Source organism: Eptesicus fuscus, chromosome 17, assembly GCF_027574615.1.
Source record: "Eptesicus fuscus isolate TK198812 chromosome 17, DD_ASM_mEF_20220401, whole genome shotgun sequence".
Lineage (NCBI taxonomy): Eukaryota > Metazoa > Chordata > Mammalia > Chiroptera > Vespertilionidae > Eptesicus > Eptesicus fuscus.
In genome coordinates, this window is record NC_072489.1 from 40,081,722 (window position 1) to 40,101,975 (window position 20,254).

The 20,254-nt window shown below is 39.8% G+C and overlaps 1 protein-coding gene across 1 annotated transcript in view; it reads left to right on the top strand.

Moving 5' to 3' along the window:
* Positions 1 to 18,077, top strand: part of LCOR (ligand dependent nuclear receptor corepressor) — a 106,944-nt gene extending 88,867 nt beyond the window's left edge. The window contains exon 8 of the mRNA XM_054728711.1: positions 13,562 to 18,077. Within this exon, the coding sequence (XP_054584686.1) occupies positions 13,562 to 17,885 (4,324 nt within the window). The 3' untranslated portion in view covers positions 17,886 to 18,077. The remainder of the gene's footprint in view (positions 1 to 13,561) is intronic.
* The last annotated feature ends 2,177 nt before the right edge of the window (positions 18,078 to 20,254 follow it).

Here is a 20,254-nt window from a genome sequence, read left to right on the forward strand (position 1 = left end):
GTAAATTTTTAATATTAATTCACTGACATGCTTTTTACATCAGAGGACTGAAAATGGATCTTAATGTTTTTAAGTTGTGGAAGGGTATATTTCTAAAATGGGGGAGGGTGGATGATTAACTAGGTTAGTATACCAGCATTAGTAAGTTTAAGGAATTTTAGTATGTAATAGCAAAGTGTTTGATTAAAAGTCTAATCCTATATTGCTAGTCGAAATTAGTTACATTCTGATCTAGGGAAGATATAGTCATTGGATATTGATATGCTGTGCTGTCAGAAAACCAGACTAAGATAGAAACCTTTATCTGACTCCCACATGTTGCTTGTTCTGATGGGATGTATACGTACAGCAGCTTACTGCTGCTTCGTGAAGAAATGTATAAACTATACATTTGGAGTATTTGCATATAATTCTTTATAACCTCCACTTTAAACTGTCAGACATTGGTATTTTATCAGTCCACACTGTTGATTAAAACTAATGTTCTTTAGGAATCCAACTTGTACACACTGTTTAAAAACCCTCAGGGACAGTTTACACACTATTCTCACTCAATTCAGGTACTTTGATGCTATTCTTAAACCTAACAGTGACTTGTATTTTTCTGTTTTACTTTTATTTCGACGTGCTGGTAGCACATCCTTGATGAATGTCAACTTAAAAACTCAGTTCAGGTATCCAGGTATAACTCAGCCAAACATTTTAAAGCTGCATATAACTCTCCAGCACACGGTGCCTCACACTCTTATAGTGGCATTCTATATATTCAGTTATTACTACTGAGCAGATAATATGGGGGTTCCTGTTAACAGTGTATTTAAAAGACAAAACAGAATGTGCAAAAATGTATAGCCAGCACATGGAACACACACATAGTTAAACTATATATTTTTAAATGCCACTAAATAGCCAGCACAATTAAACAACATTCCTTGCTGCTTCTGAAACTGTAACAGATGCAGTTCCTTCTTGATGTGGCTCTTCGTTCTTCACCATACTACTACTAAATTCAAGCACTGGTCCTTGGGTGTCTGACCTCTACATTCTAGTTTATGCAATGTCTTTAGAGAATTCTGTGCACTGGCCACTGTGATGGAACCATTGGGCCAGGAGTGCTTTGAGTTTATTAGTAGTGATTCTGCCAAAGTTGGTGTTGTAACATGAGTATGCAAATGTCAAAAAATTAGCAGAGGTCTGGGTCTGCACAGCGGCAGACGATTCTGTCACTATATTTTGTAGCCTCGAAGTCCTCAGTGACAAGTTTCTTCTGATGTGAAGTTCTAATTCCAGTGTTTTAGCCCTTTGCATCTTTAATGTTAAGACTTGTCTACTAGAGGTCTTTATTCATTAATATTCCTTTTGTTTTCTGCAGCACTATCTGTGGTTAACAAAATAGATTATTCCTCTGCTTTAATATTTGATATTTTACATCTAAAAGGAATTCTCCACATACAAAACCCACAACCTTGAAGATAAGGAAAATGGCATCTTTCAAATTTCTAGAAGTTCCAAGTGTCACTCAACAAAACAGGAACCCCCTTACTCTTATGGACCTCATTTCAATATACTGTTTACAGTTTGACGGAATTGTATAATTTAATATTTCTCTTGTACTGTAGTTTATATTTATTTACAGATTTTTTTGTACTGTGTGATTTGAACTTTTTGTTCCTTGCTATGATTAATGTTTATGTAGTAGAGCACTTATGATCACAAATTAAGTTTTTTGGTTTGATTGCACTACATTAAATTTTTTAATGCAGTTCTGATTTTTGACTGGACTAAAATAAGCTGTGTCTTAATGTATGTGATGAGTACTTAAAACTTTAATCCATGTGATCCCCCCCCTTTTTTTTTTTTTTTGCATTGTATGTCAAAAGCGCTAGTTATTTCGTGCATGTGTAAGATTTAATGGTTCCATTGTATTATTTGACCATGACATTTTGGAGAAACATTCCCAGCTGTAATGTTGTGTATGGTAGTTCTCACTGGATGCTAGACTTTTCAAAACCACTATTCTTCTAATAAATTTGTTGTGAAAAACTGTTTTAAAAGCTTGGTATCTGCTTCTTAAGATTTTAATGCTGTTTGTTTAAAAATCTACAAAGGGGGTGAAATTTTGAAATGTACTGTAAATGCACATAGTAATCAATGTCAGTAATTTTTTCTGATAAATTCTTTCGAAATGAAGTCTCTTAGATAACTAGAAGTTGCAGCTTCAAAATCATGCTTCAGTATTTGTATTCAATACTGCCTTGGAACTTTTGGCCTTTATTAATTTGATACTTCCCTACCTCAGTTTTCTTCATTGAATTATTCACTTAAAAATATTTTCAGCTAAACAAGACCTGTTTGCTATGCTTAGTTTTTCATAATTTTTTTAGAGTAAAACTTTATATTGAGATTGCTTGTTAAAAGGAATAACGGTTTGCTAATTTTTGTTTGCTCTTTTCTTGAGACATAAGTATGAAAATAACTGTCCGTTAATGAAAGTTATCATAGCAGTTCTGATTCTTGGGAAGGTGCTAGTACAGTATTTCCTTTTACCAAGACAAAGAACAGCATATATAGGTTAGGACAAAAGAAGATTTATAGTTGTGAGTACGGGAAACAGTTTATTTTTGTATTATTATTTATTAAATGTAGTATTTTCCATTCAGACCACTGTAAACCTACTTTTGCCCCACCCTATATGTTGCTCAATATTTATGTTGTGGTTTTTAGAAATTAGGTGTATAAGGAAGTTTCATATTATAAATTGATACCTGTCGTAAAGTGGATAGGGGAAGAACAGCTGGATTATAATGATAAAAAGTAGAAATGATCTCAATATATTTTAGAAAACTTGTCAAGCTCATAATATACATGTAATTAAAAGCGATTTCTGGTCATTTCTAATGAAATTTTATATTTAAAAAATAATGCTATTGTTGGTAATTGGCCTAGACTGTATTCTAGTTGATTTTTTTTCTTCTTTGTCTAGCTACTTCTGCCTTTTGGTCTGGTATTTATAAAATTGGAAAGTTATGCCACACGTTTATAGAACATTTTTCTGGAAAACTAGTTATTATTCCTTACTTAATTTCAAAGCTATAACTACTTGTTTTTTTGTAATGTTTTCATTGATTTTGTAGGGAGAGGAAAGGAGAGGAAGAGAGAGAGAGAAACATCAACGAGAGAGAGTCCTCGATTGGCTGCCTCCTGCCTTCCCTGTCCCGGGGATCAGGCCTACATCCGGGGCATGTGCCCTGACTGGGAATTGAACCGCCAACCTCGTGGATGACACTCAGCCAACTGAGCCAAATCTTGTAATCTATTCTAAACTGGTGGCTTGATCGGTGTAATAGTTTTATAATCTAGCATCTCACAAATGAATTTATTTTAGTTATCTTTTCTTCAAATTGATACTTATCTCTTCAGTTGTTATGACCTTATTTTTAGAAAGCAGTTACTTCTGCTCTGGCTGGGTGGCTCAGCTGGTTGGAGCCGCCTCCTGTGCACCAAAAGGTTGCGAGTTTGATTGCTGGTCAGGGCACATACCTAAGTTGTGGGTTCGGTCCCTGGTTGGGCATATAAAGAAGGCAACCAATGGATGTTTCTCTCACATTAATGTCTCTCTCTTCCTCTCTTTCTAAAAAATCAATAAAACATATCCTCCGGTGAGGATTAAAAAAAACACAACAACAACCTTTATAAAAAGGAGTAATTTCTTTTAATCCAGAATTTTCTTCTCTGATTCTCCTGATATTCGAATTATTTCAGGCACCCTTACTCTTAAAATAAAAATACAGGAATCAGGGAAATTGCATAAGGGAAATGGAGTGGAAAAATGGAAAATGGTATTGCTTTCTGCCATTTTCTGAGTTGTGGAATTATTTTTTCCCAAGGACTGAATTTTTCTCACCAGACATTTGTATTCAAATGTAAAAACATATACCCAAGTCATGTAATGTTAGATTTTGTAGCTGAAAGAAGTGAAAAAATCCTTTCTTTAATAGAAAATACTTATTAGGTAACATAGTAGATAACCTTTCTTGTATTGAGTGTTCACATTATCATTATGGTAAAATGCTTATCATTTTCCAAATTCAATTTATAAGTTGTTGACTTTTTGTTGTTTTTGGGAGAAGTGGTAGTGAGTATCAAACTGCATTTACAGCTGAAATAGATAGGCTTGTTTTCAGAAGTTTGGAAAAGATGTTCTCAAAACAAGACATTTTTAAACGGTTGATCACTATATAATTAAGTTTAAGCCATTATTTAGTTAGAGTTACTTGAAAAGTAAGCAAAAATATATCAGAATTTCCAAGTATTAAATCTTGAGTCTGGAGCTTTTTATAGGCATGTAAGAATGCTATGGTTTGTTGACTAGTAGTTTTAGAATGATAATTGCACTCTTCTTACGAGCTTTATTTTTTGATCAGCAATATGAAACGATAAGGGATTATTTGGTACTTGAAATTTCTTTCAACTTGGTATATACTAGAAAGATTACTTAGCTAAGTGTAGAAGTGTGGGGATTTGTGCATGCACAGTGTTGAATCATCAGAACTTTAGTTTTCCAGTGAAATAATTTGGGGTGTCTTCTGCCTATTGAATGTGGTTTTAGTTGCACTCTTATCTAATGGGAGCTCTGCACATTTCAAACAGATAATTCGGATCCTAGCTAGCACAGTTCGAGGTGTTCATGCCAGTATCTACTAAATTGACTTGAGACAGTTTGTCAGGAAAACCTGGCACTGTAACTTTAGACAGAGATGGATTAAGAAAGTAACCAGAATAGCAAATTCTTATGAGGTGCTAGGAATTGGTGAGTCTTAGACCAGGTTTTCAAAATGGATCAACCAGTTGCAACCTATTGGTAGTAAGATCAATTTTGTGGATCCTAACCATTTTAAAAAGAAAAAAAGAGATCAGAGTACATAAGGATAAATACTATTTCATTGAAAGTTGTGTGTTATACACATACAAAACTGGGATATACATACTGGGTCACTTTATAAAAAGTATTTATTGTTCTGGGTTGCAGTCAAAATCAAATTGCTTTTGAAAGCCATTATGTAAATCATGGCTTTCATCCCCGTTTTTCTGATACCTTGGAGAATATTCTAGCACGCCTCCTATGTGCTTGCAGTTAGGACTGTCGGACCTTTAAGATTCCCTCTTCTTTCCCTGCCTCATTGATTTGAATTCATTTTCATTGAAAATTTCTTCTTTTCCTTTATGATTATGTGTCAAAATATTTCCTCTGCCCTTTTCAATTCCTTTGAAAAGTGTCTTAGGAAAATTATTTTCACTCCGTAGTAATTTATTGGGTTAGCTTATTCATTATTCCTTATGCCTGAGCTGAGCTAAGCCCGAAGTTTTAGGCAGCGAAGCTACCAAGTCCTGGACCTAGAGAGATGGTTCACTATCCAGTGGAGGAGACAGCCAAGTCATACCGTTCAGGTGGAAACAAAGCATGAGAACAGAGAAGTATCTAACAGCCCCCGGGGGAGAGGTGCTAAGGAGGATAGAGTGTGAGCAGTAGGAAGCTGATTTTAATCTTTGAGAAGATGGCTGTTCTGGATAATATGAAGCAAAGTCTAAAATGAGGGAAGATAGTGGCAGGGAGCTTAGAATATAGTATTCTCCAAGGGGAGTCGGAATCAGTGTAATTGAACTGGGAGCAGGAGAGGTCATGGAACTAGGGATAAGATTGAGGTATAATAAATACCTAAGTTGAGTATATATACTAGTATATGTGTGAGTGAGTGTGTGTGTGTATATATGACATATATACACACACACTAAGTGGCCAGATTATTATGTGTTCGGAGATCAGAATAATCTGGCCATTCAGTGTGTGTGTGTGTGTGTGTGTGTGTGTGTGTGTGTGTGTGTATCTATCTATATCTATATATCTATATCTATATAGATATAGATATATAGATATATATCCTCTAACATAAATGAGGTGAACAAATGGGAAATAACATTAAATCTTGTAGAAGGTATCCTAGGAATCCTTTTAATGTTTTATGTTTTACAAAGTGGTGGTCTGGGTCCTTTAATTACAGTTATTTCTTAAGAGTGCCATCATTGTGTCAGTTTTAAGTGATTTTACTATATGACGACACAGGTAGAACTTGCCACTTTTAAGGATCATGCCACAGATGAGTATGGTTTCAAGAATGGAGATGAAGAACCTCAAAAAGATCCCATAAAATCATGAAAAACTCAGGATACTATCAAATACCTGCATGTTTAGATATATAATATGCTAGCTACCCTAAAAGAAACTAGGAATATTTGACTGTTAAATGTCTCTTTATTGGTTTATGCTCCCCATGCCTCCTTTAGGTCCCCCTTGCCCCCCTGCACACACACTGCCCTGCAAGATGGTGGTGTGCGTTTTTGTTTGAGTATATTTTTGTTGTCATCATCATTATTATTTCAAAAGAAGTGCATTCCCATTGCAATGGGAATCTTGTCTGGACTCTGACTTCTCTCAGTCCCACTCCAGGGAAATTGTGCAGTCCTTGGCCTCTATTAGATCTTGGCAAATGTTTCTTTCCCTCCGTCCCCTTTAAAAGAGCATTGTGATATGTTGTGTTTTCTCTCGCTTGGAGAGTGAGCACCTCTATATTCTGCTTAAGCAGTAGTAGTATTTTAGTCTATCATGGTTCTGGTCATTTAAATTGGGAATTAAAGGGAAATTTCCCCCAAAGAACAACATAGATTTTTAATCCCTCACCTGGTGTGTGTGCACGCACACACACACACACACACACACACACACTCTTCTCTCACACAAATAGCCAGTCTTACTAACTTGTCATGAGCTCCCATGTAAGCCTGACCTTATAAAATGTCAGTTATGCCTTTAACATCCAGACCTCTCTTTAATCTGGTTCCACTAATTTAGGCAGGCTAGTGATAGACACTCTTTTTCTGTTCAATTCAGCCCTGGGCAGAGGTCTGTCCCCTTTGTCTGAAATCATTATCTTATTTCTTAAAGAATATTTCAGTGTTTTCTAAGAATTCTTATAATACTCATTAGATTAATAATTTAGGTTTGTGCTCTCACCAAATCAGTACTTAGTTATATCAGGGATATTCCCCCCCCCCCCCCCCCCCCACTTTCAACAACTATAATTTTTTAAATGTATGCCATCTGGTTCAAAATTCCATGTCTTTCACAGCCTCTGAACCCTCCCCGCAAGGGTAGATGCATTTCCCAGTGTAGGGCAAAAACTTGTCAGCAGACTTATTCAGGCCCTTGAATACATTTAACATTTTTGGTGCTTATTTAAAAGAACCAAAAGTAAGGAATTAGAGAACATAATTTCAGATTACCGTTTGGCAAAAAACACACTAAACAATAACATTTATTGCCTTGAAGGGGGGCTGATGACGCATTTTTATGTTTATGTTTTCTTATATTTAAAGAGAAGACTTAAACCAAATTTACAGCTCTTGACTATTGGGTCTACTCTGTCTAATGTATTCTCTTGCTTTCTTTCCCCTTCTCGTTTACTGCAACTACCGTTTCCTGCTACTAAGACTGGCTCCCATCCAAATATCCTTCACTGTCTCTAATGATCTTTTTTAGTCAAGAAGAATATATTTTGGTTATTAATGATGTTAATCTTGCCATCAAGCAGTTTTATTGGTAAAGAACAGATAGTGACTACCTGAATCCACCAATCCCAAATTCTTAAAATTGTCGTTTCAGCTCTCTGCCACATCTCTATTTGATCTGGGTTTTACCCTAAATAACATAGCGTTGACGATCCACCATTTATATTAACCACAGGAATGCTTTCCTTGGGGTAATTTAAGTATTGCAGTATTGACAAAGTAGGTGAGTTCTGCTGTGTCTAACCTCTGATCTAGAAAAACATCGTTGAGTAAATCATTAAAGATAGGATTGTGAAATAACATCATTCTTAAACTATGCCTTTCAAAGTTTTTATGAATATTATCTTATCCTTTTACCACACCCTTAAGAATTTGACATTTAAGGCCTTGAAGGCCATTACTCACCATAAGAAACTCAAAACTAGTCCAGGTAGTTGGAAATGAAGTTCCCCTCTTCCCACAGCCCTTTTTTTCGTTTACCAGTCCCTAGACTCTTACTGCTCTTCAGTGGTGGTGGTAAAGTTATTTCTGATTCATAAATAACCACTTAACTCTTACAGAGAGTCCTGTTGTTGAGGGGAAGAAACATGAACTCAAACAAGTGATTTCAAAATCTGGGATGAACTGTTATTCTTATAAAGATATGATATAGTCAGATGTGAGGGACATACTGTGGTATTGACTATAATCCCTGAACTGAAACATGGGGCTTCCCCTTTGGCTGATTGAGTGAATGGTCTGCAGGACAGAATCTCACCCCCTCTACTTTTCCTGCTTACTGCCTAGAGGATTCTAAATCAGGGTAAATAATACCTTTGGGCTCTATTAAAGGCCCAAGGCTATTGGAAAAATTGAATAACTAGAAGCAAAGGTAAAGACTAGCTGTGTAAAACTAGGGCACACCTGGCTAGCACCCATTGTTTAAACACGAAAAAAATTGTAATAGAATTAAACTTCAAGAATTGAGGTTAATTTTTAAAATTAACATTCAAATGATATGAAATTAAAATTCATCTGAAACTATTGAGAAAATTTCTAGAGAAATATCAAACAAGGTAGGAAGCTGGATAATGTAGAGGCACAATCAAAAGTGATTTTATTACTATAGTTATAAAGTTAGCTATTATGACAGGGCCATTGAATGACACGGTTAGCATTAATGTCAAGACCCAATTGAAGCTACTAGTGGGCTCATGCCTGTGTGTCCAGTTGCCAACCAGACATCTCAGATTCAGAATCTTAGAAACACTTCCACTCAGTGTGTACAGAACAGAACCCATCAGGCACAACACGCCCCAACGACCACCAGCCGCCAGCTCCATTGCCTTTGTTCCTATCTCACTAAATGGTGCTGCCCAGGAAGAAAACCCAGAGTCATCCTTGATGCTCCCTTCCCATCCCTTCTTTCTTGCTAAGAGGAAACCAAAAATGTGGTCCCTATGTACACACATACAGCTTACATCTGCTTGGGAAGCTAAGACAAAGATAGACAAATTGAGTCAGTAAAAGATATAAATTATAGAATAAATATACAAGACCCTTTATAATTGCCAGTGAATTTTTAAAATATATTTTATTGATTTTTTACAGAGAGGAAGGGAGAGGGATAGAGAGTTAGAAACATCGATCAGCTGCCTCTTGAACACCCCCTACTGGGGATGTGCCCGCAACCAAGGTACATGCCCTTGAGCGGAATTGAACCTGGGACCCTTCAGTCCGCAGTCCGACACTCTATCCACTGAGCCAAACTGGTCAGGGGGATTGCCAGTGAATTTTATGAAACCATTATGGCATAGGATTTCAGGAACACATGCAGTCACTCCAGGCGGGATCACTTTGTGGTGGCCAAGGGTGTAACTAACTGGTAAGGAGCATCCTATGGCTTGCTCTGATGACCTGTGGTTCACTAGTACATCAGCCCTGATCCTTCCTACCAAGAAAACACACACGCAAATAACCCTTTGTTGAAGTCTCTTTCTCTCTAGTCAGGTTGCCATTTGCAATTTTAATATTTTTATCTCCTGAGGTTCCCTAAAGCGCTGCTGTCAATGCCTCTTAAGGCTGGTGTAGCCTGTGCCTGCCTCTCTGGTGCTGTGTTTCAGCCTCCAAGTGCTGCCCTGCAGTGTTCAGGGTAGACAGAGTTCAGTGGGTACTAATGCCTTGTTGTGAAGACACCACCTCCCCTTACTATGACCTTGCAGATTAGTTCATACCTACCTATGGCTGTCTGGTCTGGTCTGTCCTAAACCACATTGCCACAGCTATTGCTTCAGGGTTGGTTGCATGGCTCTTTGGGATAACTAAATATTGAAGCACTATTAAATTATTGAAATATGTAACAGCAGCAGATCCAAGTCTTACAACCACAAAGGAAGTTAGATATCACTTGAGGCTTATTATTCAGTTTTTTTTATTCTATGTGAGCATCACTTTAGAAGAAAGTACTTCCTCCGTTTTCTTCAGAGCACTCTGTCCTCTTACTGGGCACATGCCTTGATTTCATTAATCTCAGGCGTATTGTTCTGTTCATCCCAAGTGCTACAGCCTGCTTCCAGAGCAGTGTCAGGCATGAGGCAGTGTCCCAAAGATTTTCACAAACTTGGTGATGACTGTGCTTCTTGAGTTGGGGACAACCATTTCTCTTCAGTTTTTCCTACAATAAGATTCCAGGATATTTCTTAATCTGTCTCATAGACTGTTACCAACCTTTTTGCCTTCTTTGTGTGTTGCTAAAATGCATTTAGAGTACCTTTGATGCATTGAAAAGGTAGAAAATCCCCCTTATTTGTAGTCACGTATTCAGAAACACATCCAAGAGCCAAAAACTGAGGAATAAAGGCCTCTGAGCAGTTGAAAGTTGTTGTTAGAAAATCTACATACTTTACATATAAAACTGTTCCTCAAACCTTCATTCAGAGCCTATTTATTTTTGCTTGCAGTGAGCAGAGGTATTCTACAGAAGGTATGAGTGGGGCTCCTACACATAGCTTCTATTTGGAAGCCAATAAGAAGAAAGATTTTCATAAAATACGGACTGCCACTGTGGCTTTTCTGTATTTCGGCAGACAAACTCACTCAATTAAGTAGCCCCCAAAACTACCAATATAGTTCATTTTAGAATAATAAAAAGCATGACTAACTTTAATAATAATGTACATGGTAATGACCCTAGTCTTTCAGATGGACTAAATTGTGTTCAGAGGAGGATATACTTTTTAAGACTTCCATCAAAAAGATTTAAATTTTTTAAAATATTGGATACTTGAAGGGAAAACAGAAAATTCATTTAAATTGGGAATGAATTTGTAAGGAAATGTTAATATGCTTTCCTGATGTCTAAGTTATTTTTACTGAAGCATATTTAATGTGATTGGCTGACAATGGTGATAACTGGTATTGGTATAAACTTTGCAGGCTTTTATTTGCAGTAATTCTATGTGGTAGATGGGGCAGGTTAACCAAAATGGTTAAGTGTTTTGACCAAGATCACACAACCATAAGTGGTGACTACTCTCCACCATCTCACAGTGCTATATCCTGTAACAAATACAGGCATACTTTGTTTTATTGTGCTTCACAGATACTGCGTTTTTTTGTTTTTACCAAGTGAAGGCAAGACCTCCACCAACAAAATGATTAGGACTTGCTATGTTGCGACACTTGCTTTATTGTGCTATTTCTGAGGTATGCTTGTATTACTAGTATACTATACTGTTGGTACCATCTGATCGACATACTCACAAAGTACCTTCTGGGTGGGGTCCTTCAGCAGGGGCCCTCTGACTGTTCCTCCAGCTGCAAAGTCTGCAGCTGCATGAGGAGTTAAGCTCCTGTGTACATCTCGTTGAGTCCTAGAGTTGGAATGACTTAATAGCCCCCCACCTAAGGGTGTCATTGGTGTCTCCCCTGTTCTGAGGGAGGGAGATTATTGCCATTCTCACACAGCAGGAGGAAACTCTTCCTGTTGTCCATCCAGATGTTGCCTTTTAAAAACTTTTTCCTGAAGGACAATATATAGAGAGAAAAATACACATATCATAGGAGTACTCAATGAGTTTTTTCTAGTTGCTTTTCTTCTTTTTGTTAGAATTTTGCCCCATTGCCATCGTGTACTTTAAAGTTCACCATCCCCTACACCTGTGATAATATTTCTGTAATAATATTTTTTCGTGGTTTACTCACAATTCCATGATCAGTTTCAAGTTTGAGGTGTAGGCAGTTTCCAAGACATGCCCATCTAACCCGTAGCCTAACGTAGACCCGTTCAGATATCCATGGAACCGCTGAAGAAAAGTGCTCTCTTGCTAGTTGTGAACATAAAACACAGTCTAATCTTTCGCTTGTAAAAGTTTTAACAAAAGATTTCACTAATAGTTTCTTGATTTCATTTTGTTCTGTATTTAGACATGTGTCAGCAACTTTTCACCACTTGGTCCTAAAATCTCCCTGAGCCAGGAACAGAGAAACTAAAATGGAGACTTGCTTTTGGTGCTTTGTGCTTTATGTTCATTATCTAATATCTCACAACAATCCTTTGAAATACTGATATTCAGCTGCAATTTACTGACGAAGGAACCAAGTTCAGAAAGTTTAAGTTGCCTCAGATTCTGTAAATAGTAAATGTCAGAGTGAGAAGTAGAATGTAGGTTTTTCAGATTCCACAATCTGTGCTCTTTCCAAGAAAACCCTACTGCTTCAGAGGCGAGAGGAGGATGGGGAAGTAGGAGGCTGGTGTAGGTTGGCTAGGGTAAGCCTTCCTATAAGCCACCTCATGGCTTGGAGACAGTGTCACAGATTGAAGAAAAGAAGAGTTATCTTGGAGATATTATCAAACAACATCTGTTCAGCACATTTATTAAGCTGCCCTCAGTGCTCTGCCATGTTACTTAAAGGGTCAGATAATAGGCTCCTGAAGAAATGTAATCCAGAGAGACAGAGAGAGATTGAGAGATTGTATAAAACTCCAGAGCATTGGAGCACTCCAGCTGCATGGGCTTAGTAAGACCCAGACATCCAGAAACACTGAGCTGCCCTTGCAAACTCTTGGCTGTCTAACCAGGAATTCCCTTTAGCCTGTTTTGAATCTTGTATGGTCTTTTCCTGCTGCCCCCAGTATCCAGGTTAAACTCTAAGAATTGTCCTGGATGACTTATAAAGTGTGAAAGGGGTTCTTTAATGTAGAATGACTTCCGGTGGATTATTATAAAATGGTTATTGAAGGTCTAAGACAATGCCACAGTTGGGGTTTGACTAAAGCCATAATACCGACTTGCACTGACAAAGCCCTACAGTTTACAATGTCATTTCACATCTATTTTCTCACTTAGAGGCCAGGAATCAGGAATGGCTTGTCATTCCATTTTTCAATGTGTATGAAATGTGAAATTATTCATCTCCATTCATCCATGCCCCAGGAAAGGGGTAGAGGGTTCCTGCATTATTATTTGCAGAATTAAAAAGTCTAGCTAATTGGTCGTGCTGAGAAACCATATTAAAATTATAATTTCTCAAAGTGTTTCTACACCAAGTTTTGTAAATGTGCCTGAATTTTTGTCAGTGTTAATTATTTAACAGGAGTACCCAGATCTAAAACAAAAGTATATATTGACTAACTGGAGTTAATAACGTGACCAAAATTTAATTTTTTGAAAAAACATTGATTTTCAATATTTCTTCTTTAGAAGATAAAAATTATTTTGAGTGATCACTTAAAAAGTATGAAGGATGTTGTCACTAAAAATTGAGAGTAGAACAGCCTTATGCTTAATTAGATAAAGATTCATTTATTGAAGCAAAAGTATATAGGCATTTAGAAGCAGTTTTGGCTTCAGTGTTCACTCTCTTTACAACATGAGTAACATCTGGTTAATTTCAGAATATAAAAATGGCTTTTTTTAAAATGACCATTCTAATTCCTTCTTTCTCTTTGTCTGTCTAGTGAGAACTCAACAGAGGCAATAGCAGTAGATTCTAACAATCAGTCGAAGTCCCCCCTGGAGAAGTTTATGGTCAAATTGTGCACTCATCATCAGAAGCAGTTCATTCGTGTTCTGAACGACCTGTACACCGAATCTCAGCCAGAAACCGAGGACCTGCAACCTTCTGATTCTGGAGCAATGGATGCATCCACTTGCAATGCTGGCTGTGCCCAGCTAGGCACCAGACATAAGGAAAATGATGCTCTGTGTCTCGATATGAAGTCTCCTCATTCTGTAGATTTGATAGACTCATCAGGCTCTCACAGTCCTCTACCCTTGGCAGAAAAGGCCCTGAAGGAGCCTCCTCCTGAGACGAACTCTGTAGATGGAAGAGAGAATGCCTTGACTAATGTACAGAATGATTCCTCTGAACTTCCAACCACTAAACCTAATTCTGGGAGTTCAACGGATAGTTCCACTCTGGGATACCTTAGTACATCTAATTCTTCCCCGTTCAACCTCCATCACACCTCTAAGAGTGTGGAGGGGCAAACCACTGGACAGGAGCAAGACACAAATGTGAAAGCATGTGAGGGTGGTAAAGACCATATGCAGAGTTCAGCTTTAGTAGAAAGTCTAGTTGCAGGAAAATCGGCAACTGAGACTAGTGAGGAGAACAGCACCTGTATTGTTTCTCAAAGACATTCATTCAGAGCTTTATCAGAAGAGGCTTGGGACTCGGGGTTTACAGGGAATTCATCTAGAACTGCTGACAAAGAGAATACTTTACAGTGTAGCTCCAGAATGCCTTTGCGCCAGGATTTAGAAGCAATTGAACAAGATTCAAGGCCAAAGCAAGAGAACCATCTTCACTCACTAGGAAGAAATAAGGTGGGTTACCATTTGCATCCCAGCGATAAGGGCCAGTATGATCATTCCAAAGATGGTTGGTTAGCCCCCAGCCCGATGCCAGCTGTGCACAAAGCATCCAATGGACACTCTCGAACCAAGATGTTATCAGCCTCCATCAAGACAGCTCGGAAGAGTAAAAGGGCATCGGGGCTGAGGATAAATGATTATGATAACCAGTGTGATGTCGTTTATATCAGTCAGCCAATAACAGAATGCCACTTTGAGAATCAGAGGTCAATGTTGTCTTCTCGGAAAACAGCCAGAAAAAGTACTCGAGGTTACTTTTTCAATGGTGATTGTTGCGAGCTGCCGACTGTTCGCACACTGGCCAGAAACTTACACTCCCAAGAAAAACCAAGCTGCTCGACACTGGCATCAGAGGCAGTGGTCACTCCCAAGCAGACCCTCATCATTTCAGCCCCGAGACCTACGGTGGATGTGCAGCTTCCCAGAGAGGACAACGCTGAAGAGCCTCGTGAAGAAATAACCTCCCCCAAGGAAGGAGACAGCGATGCTTCATCTGAGAAGAAATCTCAAGAGCCTGAGGTTTGCCCCACAGTGAACCAACCCAATGCCACCAGCTCCCCAAGGTCAGAGGAAACAATAGCCTCCAGCCTGGCATGCCCTCTGCCAGCTCACCTTCCGGAAGAGGACATGCCCGAAGGCAGCTCCATGGTCGCAGCTCCCACGGCAAGTGGGATAGCTTCCCCTGAACGAGACCAACACCCAGCTGAACTGCCTGATGCAAAGGGGACGAGTGAACCTGAAGATTGCCCCCTGGTTCCCTCTACTGAGAGCTTTTCGGAGGGAGACAGAGAAGATGTGACTAGGCCTAGTTCTTCTCCTGAAACAGTCAGAAGGGCAGAAAGTCCTCTGTGCTCAGAAAATCAAAGTGCCCCCGTAAGCTTGGAGCCTCCCGCAAGCCTGGGAAAGGCTGAGGATGAACAGAGCATCAGTACTGAGGCCGAGACTGAAGATGCCCAGGAGCTAGATTCTGACCCGCTCCTGAAGGAAAGCAGCACTTTGACTAAGAAAAACCCCAGTGACACTGAGGAAAGTAAGGCAGCAAGTAGTACAGGAAAATTAGAGGAGGAAGGTGATGATAGAAAACATCCTTCAGAAAAAGATATGTGCGAACAAGCCATTGACTCACCTGAAGAGAACTCGGACAAGAAGAAAAAGGGTAAAAAATGCCCTGAGGCCTCAGATCGGTGCCTAAGAAGTCAACTTTCAGATTCTTCCTCTGCCGATAAGGACCTAAGAAATCAAAGTTCAGATTCTTCCTCTGCTTGCCCTGAGGTCAAGGTTTCTAAAAATCCTGGTGAGAAATGTTCTAAAAAAGAAGAGTACCCTGGTGAAACAACACCTGAGGACTTGCTGACCGAGGGTCTCCATCCAAAAGCTCTGGATGACACCGAAAACCCAGATGTCAATGAAAATCCCTCTGAGAAGGATGCTGAGCAGGAGGGCGAAGAAGGTGGGATCATCACTAGGCAGACTTGTAAAAACATGCTGGCCAAAGAGGCCAAAAGAGAAGAAGAAGGAGATATTTTCCCCAACAGTGATCCTGTTACCACAGTTGGCCAGCCCCTGCCTGGAGAGAGACTGGAAATCTATGTCCAGTCTAAGTTAGGTGAGAAAAATGCCCATGACCTCTTAGAAAGTGTTCCATGTCCTTTCCCAGAGCAGTCAGAAGAGAAGCCAGGACCTGCTCCTGCACACGACGTGGAGGAGGTTGTAAATGAGATGGACAGTGCAAACGCCCAGCATAAAGGTGATGATCATGAGGAGCCAGCCATCGTGCTCGCGTTGTCAAGTAGTGATGATGATGCTGGGCCCTCAAAATGGGCACCAAGGCTCACGAGACAGACATCTTCGAACTACAACCTCAGACATGCTCATTCTCTGGACTCCTTGGATACCACAAAAGCGACTTCAGAAAAGGAAGCAGCACAAGAAAACCTAATACCCAAGGACAATGAAGCTTCAGAGAGTGAAGATCCCGTAGATGAGGATGATGGGGAAGCAGTGGTCGACGACCAGCCCAAGTTTATGGAGTGGTGTGCTGAGGAGGAAAACCAAGAGCTCATTGCCAACTTCAATGCCCAATACATGAAAGTTCAGAAAGGCTGGATCCAGCTGGAGAAAGAAGGCCAGCCAACACCAAGAGCACGGAACAGGTCGGATAAGCTGAAGGAGATTTGGAAAAGCAAGAAAAGGTCACGGAAATGTAAGGGTCCATTGGAAGCTCAAAAGTTTTCTCCTGTTCAGATGCTGTTTATGACAAACTTTAAATTGTCTAATGTTTGTAAATGGTTCTTAGAGACAACTGAAACCCGGTCTCTGGTCATTGTGAAGAAGCTCAATACTCGTCTTCCGGGAGACACACCTCCTGTCAAGCATCCTCTTCAGAAGTTCTCACCTTCCAGCCTGTACCCCAGTTCACTGCAGGCTGAACGCTTGAAAAAACACTTGAAGAAATTTCCCGGAGCTACTCCTGCTAAGAACACCTGGAAAATGCAGAAGCTCTGGGCCAAATTTCGCGAGAATCCTGACCAAGTGGAGCCAGAGAATGGCAGTGACCTCAACCGTGGCCCCATGTCTGAAGACAGAAAAGAGGAAGTCACAGAAGGTAGAAATAGCCACCCTTCTACAAGCTCACCGACGCCAGCCAGCACCCGGATCCTTAGAAAGTATTCCAACATTCGAGGAAAGCTCAGAGCTCAGCAGCGCTTGATTAAGAACGAGAAAAAGGAAAGCCCTTTTGGTCTGGCTGTGGAAGGCAAACAGAGTTGTAAAAGTGTGTGCATCCACCCTCTGATGTCCCCCAGGCATGCCCTGCAAGTGGATGCCTACGGGTTTCCCATTAAACCCAAGAGTGCTGATGGAACGAAGGGAAGGAAAGGGAAGCAGATGTCTGAAATCTTGCTGAAAGCAGAAGCTCAGAATAAACGCAAGAGGACCGAAGGTGGCAGCGCTCAGGACAGGAAGGACAAGGGACCGGTGATGAAAGCCAGCAAAGAAAAGCATATCGATGGAGCCACCAAAACCCTTGCTGCCAAGAAGCCAGCTGCAAGGGACAGAGTCAGCCAACTGCCCAAAAAGACCTCTTTGAAAGAAAATAAAGTGAAGATCCCTAAAAAGCCCTCTGGGAAGAGCTGCCCTCCCTTCAGGAAAGAAAAAGAGAACACAAACAAAAGACCTACCCAGTCCCCCGCCTCAGAGACAGTGGCTAAACCTGCAAAGCAAAAGGGGGCAAGTGAATCCTCTTCAAGGCCACCGAAAGCCACAACCAGAAAGCAGAACAGTGGGAAGGCTGCGGCCAGGCCCTTGATGAAAACCCCAGAGAACAGTGCCGCCCAGAGAAAGCGAAAGCTGAAGGCAAAGCTGGACTCTTCCCACAGCAAACGGCGGCGGCTGGAGGCCAAGTGATCCCAGGGCCGGAGCCAGGAGTAAAACTGTTCCACAAAAGGAACCCTTTATTTTGCATTAACTAAACCCGCTTTTATAAGCTTATCAAGCCTTTCAAACCTGCAGTTAATGGAGGACACCCCAATTTAAGATGTCAGAAAATGCATCTCAGATGGAGAAGGAAACTTGCAGTCTTTCTCCGAGGCTGAGTAAGGGAAGTTATATATTATATTCTGGTTGTTCCTTGGGTTTTAAACTTGGAACCAAGCAGTTGTAGTTTTTAAAAGTACAGTGCCTTATTTATCCCTTTTGTGTTTAAAATTTACAAAAGCTAAAAAGCTGATCTATGTGATAAAGGCTTGTATTTTATACTTGATGCACAAGCACTTGTACTGTAGCCGAGAAGACCACCGTCATGCACATAAAGTAGCTTTCCAGCAGCTCCCTGCAGTCCGTACGTGAGCAGACGCTCCTCTCTACAAACCCCAGCAGTGAACTTCCCTCTCTGTCTGCTTTGTCTGTTTAAATGATATTTGAAAGCTAAACCAAATCATTTTTATGGTATGTGGAGAATGCAGAGGGCATTTATAATGGTTGTAAAAGATTAATATTTCTGTTACCCCTTTTTTACAAAATCATTCATTGTAGGTCACTCCTCCTACCTTTGATCTTTTGTCATTTGGAAAAAAAAAAGGATTCTAAATTATGTGCCCATGAGACAAAAAGTGTGTTACCAGGTATTGATTTTGGTTTATGGACCTCTAAAAATTATTTGCAATACTTGTCCTTACCATCCTTTTGATTTTGGGCCTTGAGCTTGCTAGCACTCTAACTAAGTTCCCCCACCCCCCGCTTATAGCTATAATTTGCCAATTAGGATGAGAGTGACTATGCTAATTTTCTTTTTACCCTGAGTACTTCCATATTCAAAAAGAGCCAAAATGTTATTTCCAGTAGTAGAAAAGTTTAAAAGTGTGTGTGTGCATGTGCATTTGGGTACATTTGCCTCTGGCTATTGGCCACCAATGCCTCCTAACCCCAGCTCCACAGTGAATTCTCTCTTCCCCAGGCACTGTGCTAGGGGATTCGTGAACTGGGAGCCAAGGGTTTCTGTGAACATCCTGCAAACCAGTCTGGCATCAGGCTCAGACAGGTCAAAAGAGCACAGAGTTACGTAGAGGCCACAGCAGACTTGCAGTTGGAGGAAACAGCTCCAGTATCTCATAGTGGCCCCATATGGCCTGCACCCCGAGCTAATGTTCATGTGGAAGTACAAGTTTAGAATGGGGTCCATTCTGATTGGTTAGCACCATACTCATAGTTCATGCTTGTAGTATCACTCCTGCCTTTGCCATGTCAGGCTCAAAAGTGAGAGCTGCAGTATTTGTAATTGATGATGTTTGCCTTTCCGGGTGAGGCCTCACGTGGGTGCATTGGCTTTACCTTGGTGCCTATAACATTGCTCCATTATAACACCGTGTACTCAACATTTCCATTGGGCCATTCTACAAAAAGGCTTAGTTGTTAAAGCCTCAACCAGTTTCTCAAACATGCTCTGTCACCAACACAGGCTTATAAGGACAGCTGCTGCTCTGTCCTTTCTATTAAAAATTGTTCCATTTAGATTGTTTCAGACCAGTTTAGATAAACCCAGATGGACTTTTTCATGCTTTAGTTTGTTTAGATCATGATGAAACAGGCCTTCTATCCAATCTGTAAAAGGCTTGCTGTATATGTACAATGAAAACTTCTGATGATTGGATGGGCCTGGAAAAAAGCATTTGATTCATGGGAAATGGAGAGTTGTATTGAATTTCATAGATAGTGAAGCCTGTCTTCAGTGAAGCCGTGATTTTTTTTCCCTAATGTCTCCTCTATCCCATAAGTCTCATTTTTTTTATATATCTGACTATGGCCATTGAAGAGCTACCTATGTTAATGAAACTGCTGAGTGTGTATGTTGGCAACCCTTTCTCAGCATTAAGTTGCACAAAAGCATTATTATGTCTTGAGTAAGTTCGTTTAATCTTTAAAAAGTGGTTTTAAAGTTTAAAAAAATCTTTATGTAGAGTCGTCACTGGATATTGTTTTTGTGGTGACTTACAGCTGAGGTTTGCCGATGTCAGGTGTGCGAATTCCTGTACATGCGTTCAAGGTGCCCCCTTAGCTGCACATAGACAACCTTGGAAGGGTGCTTGCATTATGTTAGAGGTGTGAGGCAGTAGGTGGGTGGAACTATTCCAGTTCCAGATTTATAATTCATTCCATTACTTTTCTACGTTTTTTTTCTTTTGTAAAAGTTCATTTCAAGATAATAGCCTTCTCTCCCATTCTAAAAAGCATTTGAGAAAAGTTGTTATTGTGTGCGTATGTATTTATTTATACACTTA